Here is a 14,209-nt window from a genome sequence, read left to right on the forward strand (position 1 = left end):
TTTTATCATCTTCATTCATAAAAAACAAGCACAGTCCTTCTCTATATATATCTAATAGCTTGTTGAGAGCAATATATTTACATTTGTAGAATACAAAGCTTAATATATCTAAGAATATGCTCAATAGAAGAACACTGTGATCTTTAAACAATCTTTACAGATTTTAGATTCCATTGAAGCTTGTGAAAAGTAATTAGGAAGAGATCACAACATCAAAGACTTATTTCAATGCACCTTCAAAGCAACTTGAAGCAATTGTTGCGATTCGGCACACCTTGAAAGAAAAAAAAGGTTCTTGCGAGCCACAAAAAAAAAAATCTTTCTCCCCCTCCCCACTCTCTCTCTCTCTCTCTCTCTCTCTCTCTCTCTCTCTCTCTCTCTCTCCCCCCCCCCCCCCTCCCCCTTCCTCAATGTCTTGTATCTTGAAAATATTTCGATAGGCTTAAAATAAACTCTGCTTGTAATTGACACAATCTACTACTCCTATTTCATAAGACGCTCATAATCATACCTTTTTTGCCATGTTCTTTTTTAACTATCTCACTTTAATGATTATATCACAGAGCACCAACATATAACTTTCAGTATGGCTTTCCGTTCTTACAGCGCAGAAAAAATGGACATTGATGGTATCGTCTTTTGTTGCTCTTGACAACAAATAAATTCTTACTGTTATAATACTATATGTGGTGAGATTTGAGTCCTTGATTATTTCGTAGAACCAAACAAAAACAAACAAGCACAATGTAGTGATGTTCCAATCACAGGAAAAAGCGCATATTCAAAGCGAAGCAGCGCTCCAATCGAGCTTAGCGAAACATCTGTGAGCTCCCCTGCTAAGGGCGGAAAAAGAGCTGTTGAAAATGAATGTGCTTTCATTGTTGAATCATGCTTTCCAGAGAAGAAAGAACAGTCTCACAGTGAGCATCATTTTCTGTGCATTCCATTTGCCCAATTAAACTTTATTGAAATGCAACATAAAATACATACTTCTTAACAGGTGCACGAAGCGTTCATCGATCTAGTGGTTCAAAAGCCCCGTATAACAATGCAACAAATCAAGATGTCAAGCATGCACATGACACACAATATCTACCTGAAAATTTGATCTGCATGCCTCAAAACATTGATGTGATCAACCTTGAAGATAATCACAATGATGATGATGAAGTGATTGCGTATCAAGCAGGCCCACAAGCAGGAACCTCACTTCTGTTGCTTCACATTGTCGATCTTTGTGACGTGACATCTCAATTTGCTATAGAAGGATATGTGTTAAATAACTATGGTACACACAAGATCAATGAAGCATTCAACACGTATAGAGGGTGCTTCTGTGAGACAAAAGGATAGTAAGGATGGAGGTAGCTCATCACTTTCTTTGTATTTAGATGGCTCATCAGTTATAACTACTGGTACACCTTTTTTTGTCAACTTGAGTTCTACCCCGAGATTAAAATCAGAGCTTTTCTGAATGAAGCAACAAGTTCTAGCCTAAAGAACTATCTGGGAACTATCGCATTTGTCGTCATCAAGTGTGACAACATTAAAGTTGGAACTTCCTCCATTCGTGGAGAGCTTTTAGTTGCAGATGGACCTGATGACAACGATCGTGCGAACGTAAGCCTCATTGAAACGTTAAATTGAAATCAATCTTCTATATTGTAACTCACAGACTCTGATTTTTGCAGTTGTCTTTTGTAAATGACCGAAAAGAAGATTGCAAAAACATTGTGAGAGAGATTGAGAATGGAACAACAGTTATGCGTGTCGCAAGAAATATTGGATTTTTCTATGGAAAAGGAGATGCTCTATCTATTCTAGATCTGACTATCTTATTGCAAGTTCAGAGCAACCGGATTCGTCGTGAATTGCTTCAGACTTACAATAAGCAAACAGAAGACCTTGGATACTGTCAAGAGGTGAGCACAAGCTAACAATAATATATAAGAAAAATAATACAATTGCTTTGACATGACGCACTGCTTGCAGATTTTTGGCGTCTTGCAATTTACGAACATAAACAGTGTTCTCGTCGAGCCTGCTTGTAAAAATTGCCAGTCCAATAAAATACGAAAGATTGCAGAAAGTTTGTATTGCATCACATGCGAAAGCTTTACAGAAATAGTTCAAATTCTAAAGCTCCAGGTGAAGATCAAAATGTCAGAAAAGAAAACTGTGCATGCGCAACTTATCGGCAGTTTAGTTGATGATGTACTGCACTTAGGAAAGTCTTTTTGCGGTGTCTACTCTAAAAGTGTCATCACTACGAGAGAGATACTTGCTTCAGCCTCTCGAACTGGAAAATTTAAGGTCAACCTTGCAGGCGTGATAGTGGCTTTCACTGAACAGTTGAAGAACTAGAAGAAGGGAGAGAGAGAGACAGAGTACCTTCACTTGACACATCGATAAAAGTGGGCAGAATGTTTATGACAAGAAAAAGATATACATTGTAAATAAATAAAGATGACAAAGATTGTCTTCTATAATAAAAGAATGTACATAGAACACTCAGACAACTATGTGTGTACATAGAACGCTCAGAACAACCACATGCTACGATGTTATTGCTTTTCTCTGATAACTTTGTTGTTTCGTAGAAAAGTTAGTCTTTTTTAAAAAAAATATGTGTCCGATATTGTCGAGTTTACTATATATTTTCAGCTGCTACTTCTTTAACATGTTCTGATTGCTCATGAGAGAGAGAGAGAGAGAGAGAGAGAGACAAGACAAACAACAACATGAAAGAAAATTCTTGTCATTAAGATAACACAAGCAAAAAAAGACAGCATACATGATCATTACTATTGAGTTACCCGTTTATTTTCGAATGTTATTTCCTCAGTTTGTTCTAACTTTGAGAGAGAGAGAGAAAGAGAGAGATTTGAAACAAAAAACCGAGAATGGCCAAGAACAAGACAAACAACAACATGAAAGAAGACTCTTCAGAGAATACCGTCAAAACAGTAAAAGCAAAGACAGAGATACAGAGGCAAAAAACCCAAGCAGAAAACAGCAACAAAGACAACGTGTCAAAAGAAGCTGAAAGTGAATACAAGCCGTATTTCAACGTTGAATACTACATAGATAGACTCCCAGAAGATATAAAAGATCTTTTGGATTTCAAGAATTATGGAATAGAAAATGGAATGGATTATGAAATGGGCCTTGACTTACTGTTATCTTATGAACTAGATTGGAGAAGGCTTGAGGGAATAGAACCAAAAGCAACAGTCATTGAAAATGAGCTTGCATATATTTATATGCAACTTTTTGAAAGTTGGGATGAGGATCCATATGCGAATGATGTCGAAGACGACAATGCTAACTAAAAAAGTAGTTAACATGGTCATCGTTATGTGTGCTTTTTAGATTTTGTGAATTGTATGATATTTTAAATAATCTCTATTTTATACCCAACCATGTAGGTAACACTTGAATCTTTGATGTTATAAACAATGACGTGTCTTCCATGTTCTTTAAAGCAAAATCTACATTCTGACAACTACATGCGACCACTCTCTCCCTCCCTCTTTCTCTCTCCCCTTCTTTTTATACATTTTTCTTTCTATCCTTGTGTCAAACTCTTACCTTTTAGTTTCCAAATGATATCGCTAATCTTCCTTTCCTTCATCTGCAGATAACATAAACTTGGTTGTTTCTCACTACTGGAGTGGTTTTCTGACATCATGAATTGCACTATTCACAAACTTGTAGACATGTAGTAGTGTTAGTGTGTATACGCGCTTCACCAGGGGCACTTTTCTCCCACTGGGTTTTTCCCCCTGGACATCTGGTGTGAAAGGACACCTTATCTCTTAGGGTTTCATATAAGCTTTGTAGCTCTGAGTTTGTAGAAACACTATTATTCCAATACAGAGAGACAGACTACAGAGATCTCGTACACAAGCTCTGTGTCTTCTCCTTCTCCATCTTCTTCCTACTCTGAGTTGCTGTCTTCCTTCTGTTTCCTGTTTCATCATCTTCAACAATTGGTATCAGAGCAAGGTTATTTCCAGAGCCTCTACTTGCGTTTTCGCGTTCGCGCGCGCAATCGCAGTTTTCAGGCAGTTTTCGGAAAATTTGCTCGTGGGAGCATCCTCGACGTTCCGGGAGTATTCTGATCAGACGACCTAGGGTTTTACCCCCCTTTCGAAGCCGTTCGAGCCCTCAGAATTTTGTTCTGAGCAGCGTAGCAGAAGTTACTTTTCGGAGGCGTTTAGATCAAGAGGGTGTGCTTTTTGACAGATTTTCTTCAGGTAAACAGTTCTTTTGGGAAGCAGCTTGTCTTAGCTTTGTGCTCAGATTTTGTGTAGAGTTTTGCTTGGATTGGAGAGGAGATTTGTGAATCTCTTGGAGGTTCTTTTGCTCTCTTGTGTGCATCCATAGTATGGCTCAATCTACGGAGAAAGAGATTTTTGGTGCGTTTACATCCGAAGACAAATTGGATGGTACCAACTATTCTCTTTGGTCTTTTATGGCCAAAAATGTTTTGGTTGGTAAAGGATTGTGGGATTATGTATCTAGAGATGAAGTTTGTCCAGTTAGTATTGCACCTGCCACGCCTGGTCGTGGTGCAGCTGTTGGTGCAGGACCCTCACAAGTCACTCCAGAGCAAAAGAGATGGGATACTAAAGATGCACAAGCTATGGCCGTGATTGCCTTAACCATAAAGAGGACAATCACACCACATATCAGATCTTGCAGAACTTCTGAGGATGCTTGGAACACTCTGCAAGCTATGTTTGGAGGAAGAAACGCTGCCAGAATAGAGTTTTTGAAGAAACAACTTGACAAAATACAGATGGACGAAGGTGACGATATCGTCGAGCATCTTACAAAAATCAGGGATCTTAAAGAGCAATTGCTTAGCATTGATGAAGTGATTCCAGAGAAGGACTTGGTTTTCAAAACACTCAATTTACTACCACCATCTTATTTGACTTTTCAGACTTCTTTGACTCTGTCTTTGCGAGCTAATCCTGAGCCTCTTCATTTTGAAGAGTTAGTGGCTTCGCTATTGCAGGAGGATCAATCACGTAAGAACAAGTCTTTACAGGTGGATGGTATGGATCATGCTCTTGTTGTACAGAACAAAAACAAGGGTAAAGAGAGTGCTCATCACTCCAAGTCTGGTGCAGGACAGTCTTCAGAGAAGTCTAAAGGTGATTCCGACAAGTCCAAGAAGAAAGGTAAATGCCACTACTGCAAGAAACCTGGTCACTACATTAGTGAGTGTAAAAAGCGAATTGCTAAAGAAAAGAGGAAAGAGTCAAGTTTGGTTGTTTCAGCTTCTGGTGATTCTTCTACAGCTAAAGAAGAGTCTACAAACTTTGTGCAGGATTCTTATGCTTTTGTAGTATGTTCAGATTTTTCTGCTTACAGTGTTGACAAGACACAAATGATTTGGTACTTTGATAGTGGTGCATCCAGGCATATTACTTCAAGGAAGGATTTGTTTTGTTCATTGGATGCAGCTCCAGCAGGAAAGAAGGTGACATGTGCAAATAATGCTTCTTATCCAATCAAAGGCGTTGGTAAGATTTTGATTACCATTTCAGATGGTTCAGATTTATGCTTGGCAAATGTCTTATATGTTCCAGGGATCAAGAAGAATTTGTTGTCTGTATCCTCTCTTGCAAAAAATGGTATTCGGGTCATTTTTGAGGATGACAAATGTGTTGTACGAGATCGAGAGAATGGTTATTCTCTTATCACTACAGGTACGCTGGAAAATGGACTATTTGTGCTAGATCGTTATGGAAAGCAGATTCAGGTATGTATTGCAGAAACAAAGACTCAGGCCATGCAGGATGCTGAGTTGTGGCATGCTAGATTCGGGCATTTTAGTTATGGCAGTTTGATGACTTTACAACGTCATAATATGGTGCATGATTTGTCTTTATTGGAGATGCCACCAAGACATGTATGTGAAGGTTGCGTTCTTGGAAAGATGCACAGATTTTCATTTTCACAGGATGGTTCAGTTAGAGCGACACGAAAGTTGCAGCTTGTACACAGTGATGTTTGTGGTCCTATGAGGACGCCGTCTTTGGGAAACAGCCTTTATTTTGTGACCTTCATTGATGACTTTTCCAGGTTTTGTTGGGTGTATCCACTCAAAGCAAAGTCAGACGTGTTTGCAGTTTTTCAACATTATGTCGCCATGGTTGAAAATGAAACAGGTTGCAAAGTACAGACTCTTCGTACCGATCGAGGAGGTAAATACATGTCAGGTGCATTTAAGGATTTTTTGAGAAAGAAAGGCATTAAACACCAATGCACTATGCCATACACACCACAACAGAATGGTGTTGCAGAAAGGAAGAACAGGTCTTTAATGGAGACGGCTAGATGTATGCTCAAGGCTAAGAGTTTGCCTCATAAGCTATGGATGGAGGGAGTTGCTTGTGCAGCACATGTTTTGAACAGGTGTCCTACTCGTGCCTTGAATACCATTACTCCATATGAATCTTGGTATGACAGAAAACCTTCAGTCAGTTATCTTCGTGTTTTTGGTTGTCTTGCTTATGCTCACATCCCTCAGCAGTTACGTGGGAAGCTTGATGATAAGGCAATCAAATGTATATTTGTGGGGTACAGTAGTGGAAGTAAAGGTTATAGACTTTACAATCCTGCTACAAACAAGATTTTTGAAAGTCGTGATGTAATTTTTGCAAAAACTACTGCTCAACCTATGGTTGCTTTTGATGTACCTCATATGCAGACACATGATGTATTTGAAGGTTTGCTTCCTTCTTTTGTGGAGAATCAAGAATCACAACAAGTTGATAATCTTGATCAATCTTTTGATCAGCATGTGACACCTCATGATGTAGAGGAAATTGTGCGTGAAGAGCAAGAAGTTCTCAGGGAAGAAAGAACCTTGCCTAAATGGGTTCAGAAAACTTTGCAGGATAGCAAGTTGGATGCACCCTTGCCACGAAAAACACGTGCGGGTACTACTTTTGGTAGAGAGCAAGTAGATTTGGCTTGCTTTAGCACTCTTTGTGATGCAGAGGAGCCTGATTCATTTGAACAAGATTTAGAGTGTGCTCAATGGAAAGATGCTATGCAGGAAGAAATTGATTCTATTCATAAGAATCATACATGGGATCTAGTGGACTTGCCTACAAGTAAAAAGCCTATTGGTACAAAGTGGGTTTTTAAGGTAAAAAGGAAACAAGATGGTACTGGGCTTGTGGCAAAAGGCTATGCGCAACAGAAAGGCATAGATTATGATGAAACCTTTGCTCCTACTTCTCGTGCGTCCACAGTTAGATCACTAGTTGCAATTGCTGCTCATCATGGTTGGAAAGTGCATCAGTTGGATATCAAAACTGCTTTTTTGAATGGTGATTTGCAGGAAGAAGTTTATGTAAGTCAACCAAGTGGTTTTGTTGTAAAAGGTCAAGAGCAAAAGGTATGTAGATTGCGTAAAGCTTTGTATGGTCTCAAACAGGCTCCAAGAGCATGGTATGAGAAGATACATACTTATTTGATTGGCCAGGGATTTTAGAATAGTCCAACAGAAAGTACTTTGTATGTCAAAAAGAGAGATGGAGTTCTCCTTATGCTAACACTTTATGTGGATGATATGCTTCTTACAGGCAATACTGCAGATGAAATTGAAGCGTTTAAAGATGCTTTGAGAAAAACCTTTGAGATGTCTGATCTTGGTTTGCTACATTATTACTTGGGTATTCAGTTTGTGCAATCAGAGGATGGCATATACATGTTGTAGACAAAATATTTGCATAAAATTTTGGACAAGTTTGGTATGCAAAATTGTAAACCAATCTCTACACCTGTAGAAACTGGATCAAAGTTGAGCATGCACGATGCTGGAGAACCTTTTGATGTACATACTTATGCAGCAGCGGTTGGTTGCTTGATATATTTGGCAGGCAACACTCATCCAGACATTCAATTTGGGGTTTCACAAGCAAGCAGATTTATGCACAGCCCATGTATGCATCATTGGCAGGTTGTGAAGCGCATACTTCGTTACCTTTCAGGTACCCCTAATCTTGCCATGTTCTTTCCAAGGGGGGATATGTATGGAAAGCACAGTTCTATGCAGCTTCTTGGTTACAGCGATTCAGATTGGGCTGGTGATTTTGACACAAGACATTCCACAATTGGCAATTGTTTTTTCTTGGGAAATGCATGTATATCTTGGCTAAGCAAGAAGCAACCCACAGTGGCTACATCAACTTGTGAAGCTAAGTACAGGGCAGCTTTCACGGCAACAGTTGATTGTGTATGGATACGCAGGTTATTGGCAGATCTTTGTGAGTGTCAACAGGCACCCACTACCATTTTCACTGACAGTCAAAGTGCTATGGCAGTTGCAAGGAATCCAGTATTTCATGCAAGAACAAAGCACATAGAGGTTCACTACCACTATGTCAGGGAAAGGCTACATGCAGGGGAGATCACACTAACTTACTGTCCTACACAGGATAACATTGCAGATCTATTTACGAAGGCGTTATCACGAGAAAAGTTTGAAGCTTTCCGAAAAGCTTTGGGCTTACTCTCATACACATGATGATCTTCTACCTTGTATGGATTCACACTGTCACTACAGGGGGGATTTTTAGACATGTAGTAGTGTTAGTGTGTATACGCGCTTCACCAGGGGCACTTTTCTCCCACTGGGTTTTTTCCCCTAGACATGTGGTGTGAAAGGACACCTTATCTCTTAGGGTTTCATATAAGCTTTGTAGCTCTGAGTTTGTAGAAACACTATTATTCCAATACAGAGAGACAGACTATAGAGATCTCGTACACAAGCTCTGTGTCTTGTCCTTCTCCATCTTCTTCCTACTCTGAGTTGCTGTCTTCCTTCTGTTTTCTGTTTCATCATCTTCAACAAAACTGGTCACAAAAATTCATTGAATCTACTAAGATAAAGCTGTTTGAAACCTATTGCTTCAAATATATGGCATTCATAGAACATAAACATAACATCGACGAGAAATTTCTTGAAATATATCCAAAAAATGATAATATTTTCATCGCTTTACAATTCTTACTAGATTCCTCGTGCTCTTCGACAGAACTTCTCAATAATATAAGTCTACATATCTTGTCACAATTAAACACAGATAACATATCAGTAAAGATCATAAAATCATTTCTTGTAAACATAAAACAGAATGACTCTCAAAATCTAGAAAAAATAATAGCACTGTTACATACAACTCATAACTCGCTTCTCCTGAATATACAAGTTCTGGAATGCTTTTATGTAATGATAAATCAATCTCTTAAAGTAATTATATATACTCGAAACGGTGAAAGGAAAAAAACTGTGATAATTGGAAATTCTTGTCAAAAGACACCCATGAAAGAAATATTACTTTTTGAGACACAAGGATGTTTATTTATATATCTTGGAGTAAACTCTTATGTACTTCGAAAAACATACAAAACATGGACTCCTGAAGAAACGAACATACTGGAGAGCTTAATGAAGACCTACGCTGATGAAAGCTACAGTTGCATAGCGGAAGAATTTTTACACATAAGAAATGATATTTCTCATAATAAAATTGTTGTCGTAAGAAAGATCAAGCGCTTGAAAAAAACACAAAATATATGTGAAATTGATCAACAATTACAAAATCATAAGCTATCAACGTCTTCTACTCAAACATACTTGGAAGAAATCAAAGACACATGTACAAATATATGTGCAGTTTGTGAAAGACTTCTTTTTAAATATCAACTCTCTTTCTCAAAGAAGAAAAAAGCTAGCGACAATATGATACCAACTTGTAGTGCATGCAAACGAACAAAGAGAAAACAAAAGATTTCATATAGATCACTGAAAGAAATAGGTCTTAACAATGAAATTGAACTTATCAAAACGTTGAACAAAATAGAAGAAAGACTAATATCTCCACGTATACCATTTACAAAAATACGTGAATTAACATATGATGGTCAATATGGACTACGTGGAAGCATTATCAACGTATTGGCAGATCTTCGAAAGACTCAAAATACGTTACCTCGTTTCATCCATGAAGAAAACTCTATAATGATAGGATTGAAACGAAAATTGCAATACGATCACAATTACCTGAGTGGACTTGTCCGTCCACTTTTAATGATGAGAGCAACAATTGAATTACTGAAAACTTCTTTGTACAAAAAAGAAAATATTTCAGTAAACGCTGATTGGTTAACCCATATAAGACTGCTCAATCAAAAACATCATTCTCAAGAAATGCAATACTGTATAGAAGAAAATGATGACAAAGAAATATATACTGATATCTTGTTACATCAATTCACGACTGCAGAACAAGTTATTGATTACAACGACAGAATTACTTATATTGCACCGTGTGAAGGAAATCATCCCTTAGGATTATTAAAAGATGAACATTGTGAAGAGATAAGTTTTCCTACTCTTTTCTACGGAGAACCACGCAAATATCATAATTTAGCATTAAAAAATTATCAAAAAAATACAAAATGAGAGTTGCTACATAATGATAGACGTTTTTCTCTTAATATCGAGAACTTATTTTTCAAAGCTGTCAAAATAATGACACAAAAGATTGTTTCCTCCATTTGAGTTCGTTTGAGAAAAGAAAAATTAGAGAATCGCTCACTTTATGCTAGAGATATAATCAAAGACACCAATATCGAGAAAATACTTAACTCGAGAATAGGTTATAGAGATTATGAATCTTTGCGTACATCTCCAGATTACAAAGAAAAATTAAAGAAAAATGTATTTTCTATGATCAGACAACTAGGCCCTCCTACTTTTTTTGTCACGCTCTCTGTAGCCGAAAAGCGATGGAAAGAATTAATCAAAATTCTGATCCAACTTTCCAACATACAAAGAGAATAATGAAACAGAGAGTGCTTACCTTCGACGACTTATTCGTTCTGATCCAGTTACATGCTCTAGGTATTATCTTCATCGATTTCAAGCTCTTAAAAAATTATTGCGTAAAGACCATGATATCTTGGGAGGCAGAGTAATAGAATATTTTTTTGTCACGGAATTTCAAAGCCGTGGTAGTCAACATGATCATGGTCTTATTTGGATTGAAAAAACTTTACAAACAAGCAATACAAATAATGAAAAGATAAATTTTATCGATAAATGCATCACTATAAATAGCGCTTTGTTGAATGAAAGCCTACAAGAACTCCAACGACACGCGCACCGAAAAACTTGTTTCAAGAAAAATAAAGAATGTCGCTTTGGTTTCCCTCGATATCCAATGCCACATACTTTGATACTCCAACCAATTCATGATAATGAGAGTCATTCCGAAGAAAAAAAAAAAGAAATCTAAGAAAAATCAAACTTTCGCTCGAATCAACAAACGTAGCTGACTTACCCAAAAATTTTACTGAATGGTTAATGACTCTTGATATTTCACTTACACAATATATCGATGCTATCAGATTAAAAATTACATCGCCAACGGTGATGATTCAAAGAAAACCATGTGATATTTACACGAATAACTTTAACACACATATAACAAATCTATGGAATGCAAATACAGATATTCAATACATAATAAATGCATGCAGCTTCATATTGTACATTGTATATAGCAAAAATGGACAATACACTCATCTCAGCAGTAAACGCAGAAATAGATTGCTGCATAGCAACAAACGCAAGCACCGTCGAAAGATTGCGACGTATCTGGAACACAATTTTAAATATGCAACAATTGAGTGCTCAACAAGCTTTCTACATCGCACTCTCTTTACCATTACACAGTGCAACGAGAAATTTTATATTTATCAATACAAGCCCTCCATAAACTTGAGCGCTCTTGCTCAAACTAAAAGAAACACTTGAACATCTAGAACCAGATAGCACAGACATATTTTTTTTATAATATTATCGATAAATACAAAAAAAGACCTCCCGAATTCTATAATATATGCTTGGCAGAATTTGCTTCTCATTACAAACAATGTGGAAAGAAATTTGCCACAGTACCAACTCCAAGAATCATACGTTATGTACGATATAATAAGCATAAAGATCCTGATAACTTTTATCGTGAACAATGTCTCTTATTTTTGCCATGGTGCAATATTGAAAATCAGCATATACAAAATTTTGAAACTTGGAAAAATGTGCATTCACATTTTAAAGACTTGATAACATACAACGAACAAAAATTCAATAAGAATATTATCGATAAAACGGACAATTTAATTACAGTCACAAAAACATCGAGATCTACGTCGTCATTACTAAAAAACGATCATGAGAACATAACCTCTAATCTCTCATTCATAAAAACCACCAGACAAGCTACAACTAATACACAAACTATTGCAATTTCCAAATAATGAATATTATCAACAATTACATATGCTTAACGATGAACAAAAATGCTTACTTGATGACATCATGCTCAGAAAACGTATTTCTCCACACGAACCATTGCACTTGTTCTTAACAGGAGGTGCTGGGACAGGAAAGACGTTTTTATTGATGTTGTTGGTTCAAGATCTGCTACGCTTTTACAGCTTCCAATTCTCGGAAAAAATTGAAAACATAAAAATCTTATTGACGGCATATATAAGAAAAGCAGCATTTAATATCGGTGGAATAACTTTACACTCTGCATTACATCTTCCTTTAATTACCACTAATATGACTTCTTTGAGTGCTGAAAAACTTGACGAGTTATCATTACATTACAGAGATCTACAATTGATTGTCATTTGACGAAATATCTCTTGTCGGTCAAAGTGTTTTTGAACAAATTGACGCAAGATTACGTGCCATAAAACTTATATATGATAAACCGTTTGGTGGATTAGACATTATAGTTTGCGGTGATCTCTGTCAAGCAAGTCCTGTTCGAGATAAATGGACTTTTTCTAAAAAAACAAATATATTAGAAACCATAAATCCTTCGTTTTGGCATGCAAGTATAAAATGCTATGAATTACGACAAGCAATGTGCCAAGATAACAAAATATATATCGATATTCTAAACAGGATTCGAGAGAGCAAACATACAGATGAAGATATAGCTTTCTTAAATCAAAACTACTGTCGTTCTGTGCCAAAAGAAATGCAAATTTCTTATTTGTTTTATGACAATAAAACCAAAGATAAATATAACAAGCACATATACGACTCCATGGACGGCAAACCAGAAACTTTTATAACCACCGACAAGAAATCAAAAACTGTAGTAAGACCATAAGAATTCCTGAAAACCCAAAACAATGTGGAGGCTTACACAAAATTTTATGCTTGAAACCAAACCTTGCCATAGAACTTTGTGCGGACAATTTGAACATAATAGACGGCCTTGTCAATGGGGCAGACGGAATCTATAAATATTTCTCACATTATTTTGAAGATATCATTCTCTGGATATAATTTTACAATAAAGAAATAGGAAAACGCACAAGATATGATAACAAACATTTACTTACAAATTCTATCTCAAAAGATTGGACACCCATCCATAAAATTACAAGAGAGTTTCAAGTTGGTAAAAATGTGCTTAATACGATATCTAGAACACAATTTCTTATTCCACCTGCATCGGCACGTACAATTCATCGATCACAAGGATTAACGCTTCACGCATTGGCTTTTGATCCCTCAAATATTAGCAGCCATGGATTAATATACACTGCACTTTCAAGAATAAAAAACCCAAATAATTTATATCTCCTGCAAAATATTAAACACGAACAAATTAAAACAGATACGATAGTACTGACAGAAATCCAACGCCTTAAAAAAGAAGCAAAGTGAATAACAATAAACCACAACCTACGTGACTTGAACAATGATAGCATTATTATACAATCATTCAACACAGTGTCGCTTAATGCACATTACTTGAACATAAAAAAAGATTCAAATTTAATATCATCAGATATTTTATGTATCCAAGAAACACATTTTGAAAATAATACATGCATGCTTCCAGATTTTTTTTGTATTTCATCACAAGGTAATTATGATGATGTACAAGAAAAATCACCACTTGAACAATAAAAAAATAATAGTGGCAGACGGTATTGAGCTTATTACAATGACCTTAACACTTTTTCCTCATCACACAATGAATATAGTTTCTTTATATCGACATCCTTCCTCGCACTTATCATCACTAAAGCAAAAATTGGATACAATTTTTAATGACTTTGAAAAAAATATACCGACTGTTATTGC

At 36.5% G+C, this 14,209-nt stretch overlaps 1 protein-coding gene across 1 annotated transcript; it reads left to right on the forward strand.

Moving 5' to 3' along the window:
- Positions 1-586: 586 nt before the first annotated feature.
- On the forward strand, positions 587-2,364 carry LOC147423865 (uncharacterized). Its single transcript, XM_086501521.1, has 6 exons — positions 587-629; positions 720-920; positions 1,001-1,272; positions 1,369-1,620; positions 1,692-1,922; positions 1,993-2,364. Exons 1-6 carry the CDS (start codon positions 587-589, stop codon positions 2,362-2,364), a joined length of 1,371 nt encoding a protein of 456 aa, XP_086357647.1.
- Positions 2,365-14,209: the final 11,845 nt, after the last annotated feature.

The sequence above is a fragment of the Adiantum capillus-veneris genome, chromosome 26, assembly GCF_014529385.1.
Source record: "Adiantum capillus-veneris isolate H3 chromosome 26, ASM1452938v2, whole genome shotgun sequence".
In the NCBI taxonomy this organism is placed as follows: Eukaryota; Viridiplantae; Streptophyta; class Polypodiopsida; order Polypodiales; family Pteridaceae; genus Adiantum; species Adiantum capillus-veneris.